Here is a 10,869-nt window from a genome sequence, read left to right on the forward strand (position 1 = left end):
GAAATAAGATATTTGTAAATAATATATTAAATTTCTCTATTCTTGTCTATTTTAGGTACTGCTGCTGCTGCTGCTGCAAGATATTCGACACAGCAATCCAACTGTGATCCAAACATAGTTTCCTGTTTAACGTCTGATAATTACATGCAGTGTGGTACAGGATCGATACACAGCATAAAATTTATACCGCGAACACTTAATATAGATTTTGGAATGCCTACGAGAGGAGATTTAATAAGAAATATTATTGAAATTCCTGCTACGACTTTGATTCCTCCATTGCAAGAGCCTACAAATCGTTTGCCCATTCAATATGATTCACCTATGCTAGAAAAGTCTCTAGATTTACCTACGAATGAAAGAATTATAGAGAAACAGGCGGTAAATATGCTAAGAGTCAGGCGTAAAAAAATGAAGAAACATCAACGAAAGAAGTTGCGCAAGAAGATGAAATTTATAATGGAAAAGGTAAGGCTAAAAAGAAGACAGAAGAAGGAGAAATTGTTTCAAGCTGAACTAATTGCCAAAATTAAGGAAGCAGAAGCGTTTGATGCTAAGGAGTATGTTAACGAGAAATTAAGTATCTTGAATAAGAAGATATTACCAAGAACTTTCAGAGGCGAGATTTTGCCTGCTGAGATGATTAAACAGTTTTTGGATGAGAAAAGAGCAACGAAGGAAGCTAAACGTAATAAACCCCGTTTAACCTTATAACTTATGTATAAGTTGTGGCAATAAAGTTTTATTAGAATGGTAATTACGATTCTTTTTGTAATTTATATTCAAAAAATAAATAATATTCGAGTATGAAAATAAGGAGGTAATAAAGAAAAACAGGATTAAACGCACAATAAATTTACTTTCTTATAAAAAATAAGTTACTTATACAGTCATTCATTCATCAAAGCTTTCATATATAACGATCGCATTAAGGCATTTATATAGGTATACAGATGAAACTTTATCTTCATTCATTCGATTCGATTTTGGTTTTTTGTACATAATAATAACGAAATGATACTTAATCTACTGCTCTTTTTAATAAATATATGTTTGGAAACTTTTTATTTGGTTTTAATATTAGTTGTGTGTTGACATGCAAGATACCCTTATGAATTTATAAAATAATTCCGAAATTGTAAGACGCTCTTTACAATTTCGTATTTATCTTATGCTTATAACTCTCATTGACACTGTCATTACACATAGCACCTATTACATTACAGTTTAATACTATGATTTAATAAATAGCATCACTTTTATTCATGCATACTTTGTTAATTAAGTCGTTAAAACATAATTGGTCTCTCTTGTTTTACATCTTCAGGAGGAAAATTGGGATATTAAAATTAAAATTTATATTTATATATAATTTGCTACTTTGTTCAAATAATATCTCACGTATGATTTGAGATTATGAAAATGTTAATGTCTGCTAATTGCATATAATTAATCATTTTCATGCTTTGTAAACAAATACATGCTGTAAAATAATATAACATTTTGTCTCTAAAAACTTCTTTGATAATATTTTAAAATTATAACGTGTATATATATATTTTTTTTTCTCGTATCTTTATATTTCGTTTTATTTTTTCATCGTTTGTCTAAAAATATTTTATCTTCTAACTAAGGTATATTTGTCACAAAGCAAACGTCAAAGTTTTAAAGTACTTGTCCATTTCATTGTTCTTGTAGAAGTAGATAACGTTCTTAGTCGCTAACAAGCAAATGCTTTTTTTTCTACTAAAATAATTCTTTTAAAGTAAGCAACATTGCAAAAGTTATATAATTAAAAATGATTCTCTCTTTCACGGTAATATCTGGCCTTTTTTAATTTCTAAAACCTTTGGCTTATTACTTATTCTGCCTGTCATCAAAGCATTACTTCTGCCAGAGAAATAGTCCTCAATCTCTTGTAACGTTCTATCTTTAGTTTCTGGAAGGCATATGTAGAAGTATATCGTGCCAAACAAAGATATACAACCATAGAGAATAAATGTACCATGGCGAGTGAGTACGCTGGCCAGGAATGGATAAGTTTTAACTACCATAAAGATAAACGAATGCGCGCACATAGTAGTCAGTCCACCGATAATACCGCGTACTTGCACGGGATAAACCTCGCCTATCATCACCCACGGAATCACCAGGAAGCCCAAAGTGCAAGTGATGGTGTATAAGAATATGCACATGACTGGGACCCATGTGGCGACGAATGGAAGATCATTCTCGACCCAGTAATTTTTCAACCACATATATCCACCTAATCCTATCATGGAAAGTCCGCATCCGATGGAGGATATCATTGTGAGCGGTCTCCTACCGCATCTTCTACATAGGACGCAAGCGACGATAGTAGAGGTGAGTCTGACTATTCCCAATATAACCGCCGCTAAGTACTTGTTCATACTTGCTCCCGAATCCTTGAAGATTTCGACGGCATAAAAAGTTATAACGTTGGTGCCTGACCATTGATATATCAAGAAGTACAGAAACAGCAAGGCGAAAGGTTTGAGAGCATTGGGTTTTAGCACAGCGCACATAATCTCTCGAAAGCCGGTGAGTCGTTTGATGTTGTTCTTGTTAGAGAACTCAACCAATGTCTCCATTTCCTGATTCACGTTGTAAGTACTGCCGCGGAATTTCTGTAGCGCCTTCTTGGCCTGATCTGGTTTGCTGCGCGATATGAGGTAGGACGGGGTCTCTGGGAAGAAGAACATCAACACCAATGCAGTAAGTGGCAGAATACCGCTGATGGCGGCGCAGACGTTCCATGTAGCTACACTTCCTAGAGCGTATTCTATCAGAACTCCTGTGCTGACACCGACGCTGGCAAACGCGATCAGCATTCCTCGTAGATGTGGTTGTGTCACCTCGCTCGTGTAAACGCGGGCTGGTGCACCCACCATGCCCGATCCTAGACCGACGAAGAAACGACCAGCATATATCACGCGTATGTCAGTCGCGAACGTAATTAGCAGCCATCCAAGTACCGCTGGGATCTCGGTGATGATGAGTGAACGTTTTCTGCCGAACATGTCCATCATGTAGCCGGACAACAAGCAGCCGATCGGCGTGCCGATAGAGGATATGCTAGCTGCGAGAAAAAAAAAGAAACCGATGAGAATTAATATATTTTTTTCCGTAAGAATAAATTAGAAGAAAAAATCCAGTCGAAAACCAACTAAAAGTAATATATACCAGTAATGTGACATCATAATGTAAAAATAAAGGACAAAATTGAGTTTTGAAAAAATAAATAATCTAAAGGACAAGCTAGAAATAATTAACTTTCCTGGAAATAATTAACTTTCCTTTATAAAGGATGTACAGTCACCAATTGCATTACATTTATATTACTGAGTGCAAAGTATAACATTGGTGTTACGTTACTTTTAATTTATGTTGACTGGGAAGAAAGTATCTCGGAAGAATTGTAGATTTTAAATCCTTCTCAACGACCTACCGATCCACGATTCCTCCGTCGATCCCTCCTTGATGGGAATGATGCTGTCTGGCTCCTGGAGCTGCGGCAAAGCGATGGCGGAGAAACCAAATACCATGCCCGTGTTGATGGTACCAAGCTGGGCAACCAGGGCGGCCAAGACTTGTCTGACGGCGCTACCCCTGGGCGGTCGACCGTTCTCAGGGTCGCTGTTTGGGACGGTACCGTTCGCCAGATTCGTCCTCTCATCATTGAGTAGCGCGGAAGGCTGGATTTTCGGGAGCAACGTCGAGTCCACCAGCGTCGCCTTCTCCGGGTCTTGCGTATCGGTATTTTTTCTGTAAGAGGAACGATTATTAATTACGACAGAAAAACAACTCGAATGTATGTATAAGCTACAGCTGTAATGCACTATTACTTATATGTTATTTAGACGGCTGAGTAACGTGTCGCGTTCCACACATATATAATACATGCGGAAAGTTAACGATGGAAGCAACATTTTTGCATTCGCGACATTCATTATCGCGCTTACTGGAATATTTATATACAATATAACGAAGCGAGGAACAAGCGCAAGGTTACGTTTATGCAAATTACACGGTGATTAGACAGAAAGTTCGATTATACATTAGCATTATTTATTAATTTTTTCGTTAAAATGCAGAGGTATTTAAAGTGTGTAGTGACGTATTATCGTAATTGTTAGATATGGAAAATTGTATGTATCTACACGCACGAGCTATTCACGTGCGAAGTCGATGAGAATCGATTCGAGCGGACAATATGTAATAGGTTTTCTACAACCAGCTATTATCTAAGCTTAAATTTTAAGGCGTAAGAAATTCACCAATCATGGTCGATTATTCTTCTCACATTTGATTGTGATTAATTCTTTACAATTTAAGATTTAAAACTTAAGTAACAGCTTATTGTTGAAAGCCCATAATAGACTTTTACAATAAGTTATTATCTTAGTCTTAAGCCATGAGAAATGGACCAATCACAGTCAAATATGAGAAGAATATCAACTATAATTGGTGATTAATTTCTTATGACTTAAGATTTAAAGATTAGGTAATGACTTATTATAGCCCATTAGATTTTCAGCGTTCATTCGTCGGAATCGTTCTGAGAATATGTAAGTATGCGATAAAACTTTTCTTGGAGAAGTGAGCATTGCGAGAAAAAGCGAGTGATATAAACATTGGCTCATTACTATTTTTTTATTTGGTTTGACAGAAAGATAACAATTTATTTTCGTCATAGCAGATAACACGGCAGACGCTAAACGTTATAAAGTATAATGTGTGGAATTTTCCACGTCAACATGAGAGATAATTTTGTCAATAATGACCGGTAATGAGCCTCAAACGCCTTCTCGTAAAAGCATGTCGTTGTTGGCTGCAAATTTGGCTCGGATTTGACGACACTAAAATTAAATCCGACCTAAATGTTCCGCATTCAGTTTAGGGACAGTTTGTCGCACAAGCGTCTTGGAGATATAATTATTTTGATAATCTCTAATTCATTTAAATCTAGCGAAAATAAAAATCGAATCTAATTCTTATTTTCATCAGAGGACACTAAAACTCCCGATGGTATCTCGGTAAAATTCCGAAGATGCCAGTTTGATAATAACTTCCTATAATCCTTGTTTAATGAAAAGTTATTTTGATATTATATATTTGTATCGTTAGAATTATTTGTATTACAAACAAAATGTCCGCAACTAATAACAAGAAGCCTCATCAGTCTGGACTGAATTTTAAATATTTTCAGTGTGAATTTGTACAGATACATATTCAGTTCTGTAAACTGCATAGCGAAATCGTTTTCAATCTTAAAACGCAATCCTAAACTGATAGTATAGTAATATCACACATTAAATTAACAAGTAATTTTATGACATTGATGAAAATAAGCATCTTAAAAAACAAAGTAATTTAAACACTAATATTATTTAAAAATCCAGCTCAGACCGATAAAGCTTTTTTTATATATAGTTATGTATTTGTATTGCATTTACATATTTCCAATATTCTTTATTGTGTAAAAGAACTACAAAAAAGAAAAAAAAAATGAAACGATCAGCGGAATCAAAATGACATTATCGATGATTCTAATATTAACCGAGAATATAACAATGAACAAACTTTGACTGTGTACAAACGTTTGATAATAGCAATAATTAAATTAAAACTATTAATAAAAGGTTAAAGTTAATATAATAAAATAAAATAATAATATTATCTACAAAATAATAAGATTAATAGAAATAATATTAGATAATGTATCTAATACAAAAAGTCATTCCAGTCTGTAATGGATAAAAATAGTCAAATGGAAAAATAGAAAAAATATAGTATAATACCGACAACTTGTTGCTATAATTGGTCTAATTTATCCTAACAAAAAGAACAATTTTTTTTCAATACGAATGTACGCTAAAATGTATACGTAGAATATGTATTTAAAATATTTTGCCTGTGCAAACACTGCATAATAACGTTGCTGTTGAAAGAACAGTGCGTAGTTTTTGCACGCGAAAGAAAAATTCTGACGAGAGAGAAGAAGAGCTATCGTCGAGTTTCTCACAGTTTGCGAGGCTGTGCGCCTGGATGATACAATCGTGTATTACGACCTTTAAAATGAAAGGGAACTCGTGTCACAAAGAATCGATTTGGCGTGTGTACATATTATATCTTGTTTATCTTGAATAACAAATGTTAATAACTCAGTATTCCTCGTTTTCGTCCATTCCAGAATTTCATCGATAATTCTCAACTTTACATACAACAATAATGGTAAAAAAATGTAAGGTCGTAAAGAAAGAAAGATAAGTAAAAAGCTATAATTGCCACAAAGGTCTTATGTAAATTTGTGATAACAACGATGCGTTTTTGCCTCTTTCGTTTGTTTATCGAGCACGAGCAATAATTCCGTTCACGCGATTTAATGAGGAAAAGAATTTCCTTACGTGATACATACACGAGAAATTATTTGCTGTTATTACAGAAAAGATTAAAGAGTCGACGAACTGTTGCCCAAGGAACGTTGTTAACCAAGTCAAGAGAAAGTCAAAATGACATACTTTGACGTCAAACGATAATTTTTTTTAAAACAAAGTTTAATTATAAGCATCAATTGAATGTAAGCATCAAAATAAAGTCATTTCGACTTTTTGTTGATTTTTTGGGGTGATCTTTGGGGATGGATCGGGCTGGATTCAGGGCTGAGTATGTATTTGAAGTACAATACTTACTTTTATTTGAAAAACGGTATTTGTAAGACAAAAATTATATATCTTATATTTTCTATTTCAGTATTATAATAACGAAAGATTAAAAGTATTTTGTATTTTAAATACAAAGATTAATACTATTAATACTATATAAAGATTAATACTAAGATTAATTAATCTTATTATTTAAATTACGAAATATATAAAAGATTCAATCTTTGAATTTTAAATACTTTCATGTGCACCGCTGAAATACAAAACATAAAATATATTTTTATTACAAAAATTATGTTTTAAATAGAAGTATTTCATCTTCTGGTCATATTGCGCAACCGTGCGAATCGATCTCTGATAGTACTTTTACTCGCACCTGTATTAACAATTATATTTGTTTTTAAGATCGACGAGCGCGTTAACTTATCACTTGTTAACTTATCACGTAAGTGACGAATTAATTAACGAAAATTAAACTCTCGAAGTTCTTTGGAGTCTCACTTTAAAGAGTGAAAATTGAGCCAGTCTTGAGAAAGAGTGACTCAATTTTCAATCTTCAAAAGTGAAATTTCATTCTTTAGAGTGGGATTTATCCTAAAAGTTTTAAAGGGTACATTCTTGAAAAACAGTGACTCAATTTTCAATCATTAAGAGTCAGATTTCACTCTTTAGAGCGAGATACAATTTTAGAGAGTACATTTGCGCTTTTATATCGCGTCTACTTGTTAATAATTTCCTTCTTATTTTCATACCGAGTTCGAGGCGTAATTTATCGACCTCGGTTTCTCCGGCGTTTTAATAATTTATCAAGTTAACGATGCCATTCGCGTGTCACGAGTTTGCAACGTGAGTCGATTAGATTATTGTAAATAAAGGAAGTTATTTCTGTTTCAAACGATTGCCGAAGTTTGCATATCGGATCCAGCGCGTGTTCCGGACTTTTGCAATACGAATCCAGTCGTTTGGATGGAAGCCAAACTTGCATACGCATGCGAATGTATCAGCGGATCTAACGTTGTTTTCGCCACGCAGCTGCGATCTTTGTTGACGAATTCTACTGTACAGCGTCCATTCACACCGCTGTGTATTATTGGAATTCTACCGAAATACTTACGATAATTTATATAGTAATAATAATGATTTATAACAATGTCAATATATATTATATGCAATTATAACGAAGAAAAAATTGTAGAATGTATATCCGAAAAACTTATTATTTCCGACGAAGTGAATTTCCACATTCGAAATTGAGAAATCTATTGTAAATCAAACTAAGCCAATGTAAGCCTATAAGCCTATAAGATATGAAATACAATGCAGTCATATTTTTATACGCTTTCATTGTTCTTCAATCGGAGAGAAAAAAATCTTTGATAATATTTTATACAATATTTCTTTTCTAAGGTGAGATAGTTTTTTTTTTTTAATCACAAGAGGACAATTCGTCGCAATTAACGGCTTGTTCGCCAAATTCGTCGTGGTCGTCAAGTTTTATGATCTTTGAATGTCTGCCGAGTTACAGAAGAATAACTTCTAGACGTCAGCTGACATTCTTGTCAACAAAGAACATAATTATTGCTGTCTCGGCGGACAAAGCGGTCTCGTGACAATTCAACGTGTTATTGGACCGTATTTCTCTTTGTGTTACACCCTTGGTAGCACCTTGACTTTGCGTATGAAGGCTGTGCGGGGCACGACACTTCAAGGGTATCGTTCGTTCATGTAACCGAATTAGAACGCAAGAAGGATTTCGCAAGATTTTCCATCGGATGCTGATCTCACGTACACGTGGTCATCCCTTCTCGACGGAATTTTCCGCGAAATTTCATATGTTATGTTAGTTATTCTGCCACGAACACGAACAAAGCAACAATCCGGAGATAACCTTCACCCATGCTTCCTCTAGAAAGCGAAATGATTCACTGTGCTGAAATGACTAATAAAATCTAGAATGAATATAAATATTGACATCTTCTTTTTGACATTCTAACAATCAATTTAAGTGTCCTATCTAAATATTTTGATCTAATGAAATTATTTCTAGATCCGTATCTAAATAAATTTTTCAGCAAAACTTCTGTTCAAAAAGCATAAAAGTGAAATGTATACAAATTCCGCTCAATAAACAAAATATTAATATTTCTTTAGATATTCTTTTAAACACATATCGATCGCTATTTACTTATTAACAAGACGTAATGAGAGTCCGGTTAAAAAATATTCAATTTTATTATTTATTAACATATAACAAAATTCACTCCCGCTATCTTTTAATTCAGCAAATGCTTAGATAATACGTTTTCGTGTAAATATGTTGCATAAAATTTAACTTTATTTTTTTGAAATTTGCAAGATAATAAAAATAATTAAAGATATCGAAAGAATTTCAAAAACTTATGTTGCTTTTTGAATAATGCATGAAGTATGTTATTAGCATGAAGTATGTATTAGCGTTAGTAATTATAGAAGTATATTAAGAGTAATTATAGAAGTATATTAAGAGATATTAAGAAATGGACAAAGACAAAGTGTATAATCATGGAAAAAACTGCACGACGTTATATGCATAGAACATTTGGAACAAATGCTGCCCGAGACTCAAGGTCTGGTGACGTTTTCGATTTCGGAATGATCAAGTATCGCTGTTATTACGCGATTATTCTATCTCCACACAACAGCTAGATTGCGAAAGCATGAGCTCGAGAGAAATTTAAAATAAAATATTCTTTTAGCTCCTGTCAAGTGATACGCATAAATATTAATTCGAAAACCTTGATCAAATTATTAACAAAAACACTATTTAAAAAATTACGGAGATTATTATGCTGAGCTCACAAGATTTAAGGATGTATGTATATTACACGTATTTTTTAACAACCCGAAAAAATTATGAAAAAAGTTAATAACATTTGTTTTATTGTATTTTTGACAGTACTATAAAAGTTCAGCGACAGAATCTGAATCGGAAATTATTTCAATAAGAATTAGACATTTTTTAAAAATAATTACGATAAAATAAGAGAAAAAAATTTTTATTTATATAAATTATAAAATTATTATCTTATTTATATAAATTACAAAATTAAATTATAAAATTGTTGAATATAATTATTAATCTTCTTAAACTGTTTTATGATATTCATTTTTATGTGGAAAGTATTTTATTTCAGTCGTCTTTTTTGCAGAGATTATATACACGATATGTACATCATTAAATTGGCATTACATTGTCATACGACAAATTTTTTAAGCGTGTTAATTGCAGACGAGTTCTCGGAACTCCCCATCGTATGATTAATCAATAGAATGGAAAAATTTTTATCATACCACACATGTAGCTTCGAAATAAAGACAAAAGATTCAATATAACGTGATATAACGGAGTTCGATCAGCTGATGAACTCAAAAATTTCCTAAGTCAGCCTCTAACGATTTACTACATAGGCGGTGCCAAGTGAATTCGCAAATTCTGGCACGACACGGCGGAATTGCTCGCGCGATTATTTTCGCGTTCACGCTAATTCGCATGCGAAGGTGTTCAAGTGTCGAGCACATACGTATGCACACGCGCGAACTCTCTCAGTGAACGTGGCATCCGACCGAACGAATGCACGAACGTGTCCCTGGTATTAATAGCCTAATTACATCACGCTACTTCAACAAAAGTAAATACGAGCGAGGAGACAGCGACTGTAAATCGTCACGGAAAACGGCAGCACCATTGTAACGCGTTGCGAAATATGGAGTGTTTCGATCGCAAAGTTTTATTGCATTAGTGATCGATTGACTTCACAGGCCTCCGAGATACCGACAATTCAAAAGAGGCATCGAGAGAAGGAGAAAGAAGAGACGTGTTAACGCTTATTATATCACACAAGGTAAATGTACTAGTTGATGCACATGTGACCCAATTATTGAACGAGAAGGCAAATATTTTAAGTATTAAGCTATCAATGATATACTTGACTCTATAAATTCTTAATTATAATCGGCTAAATAGATTCTTATTAAATTTTTATAAACAACGAATTTATTTAATGCCGTATTATTAAAGATTTAATATTTCAAGTTTTGCCATTTCGTTCAATAATTATAGATCATGCCCACCAACTGTTCACTAACTGATACATTTACTTTACATTTTATATATATATATATATATATATATATATATATATAT

General features: G+C 33.4%; 3 protein-coding genes across 4 annotated transcripts in view; 2 read left to right on the forward strand and 1 right to left on the reverse strand.

The window, feature by feature from the left end:
- Positions 1-761, forward strand: part of LOC108753481 — a 1,420-nt gene extending 659 nt beyond the window's left edge. The window contains exon 2 of the mRNA XM_018495073.1: positions 56-761. Coding sequence (XP_018350575.1) covers positions 56-714 — 659 coding nt within the window. The 3' untranslated portion in view covers positions 715-761. The remainder of the gene's footprint in view (positions 1-55) is intronic.
- Positions 762-1,570: 809 nt separating this feature from the next.
- The window catches only part of LOC108753603 (facilitated trehalose transporter Tret1), a 17,628-nt gene continuing 8,329 nt past the window's right edge, over positions 1,571-10,869 (reverse strand). For both annotated transcript variants that reach the window (XM_018495338.1, XM_018495339.1), the window contains exons 2-3: positions 3,470-3,786; positions 1,571-3,100 (exon numbers count right to left, since the gene is read on the reverse strand). In XM_018495338.1, the coding sequence (XP_018350840.1) occupies positions 1,812-3,100; positions 3,470-3,786 (1,606 nt within the window). In that variant the 3' untranslated portion in view covers positions 1,571-1,811. The remainder of the gene's footprint in view (positions 3,101-3,469; positions 3,787-10,869) is intronic.
- LOC108753602 (carotenoid isomerooxygenase) overlaps positions 10,523-10,869 on the forward strand; it is a 27,912-nt gene continuing 27,565 nt past the window's right edge. The window contains exon 1 of the mRNA XM_018495337.1: positions 10,523-10,567. The gene's annotated coding sequence lies outside the window, so the exon portion shown is untranslated. The remainder of the gene's footprint in view (positions 10,568-10,869) is intronic.

Source organism: Trachymyrmex septentrionalis, unplaced genomic scaffold (assembly GCF_001594115.1).
Source record: "Trachymyrmex septentrionalis isolate Tsep2-gDNA-1 unplaced genomic scaffold, Tsep1.0 scaffold7, whole genome shotgun sequence".
In the NCBI taxonomy this organism is placed as follows: Eukaryota; Metazoa; Arthropoda; class Insecta; order Hymenoptera; family Formicidae; genus Trachymyrmex; species Trachymyrmex septentrionalis.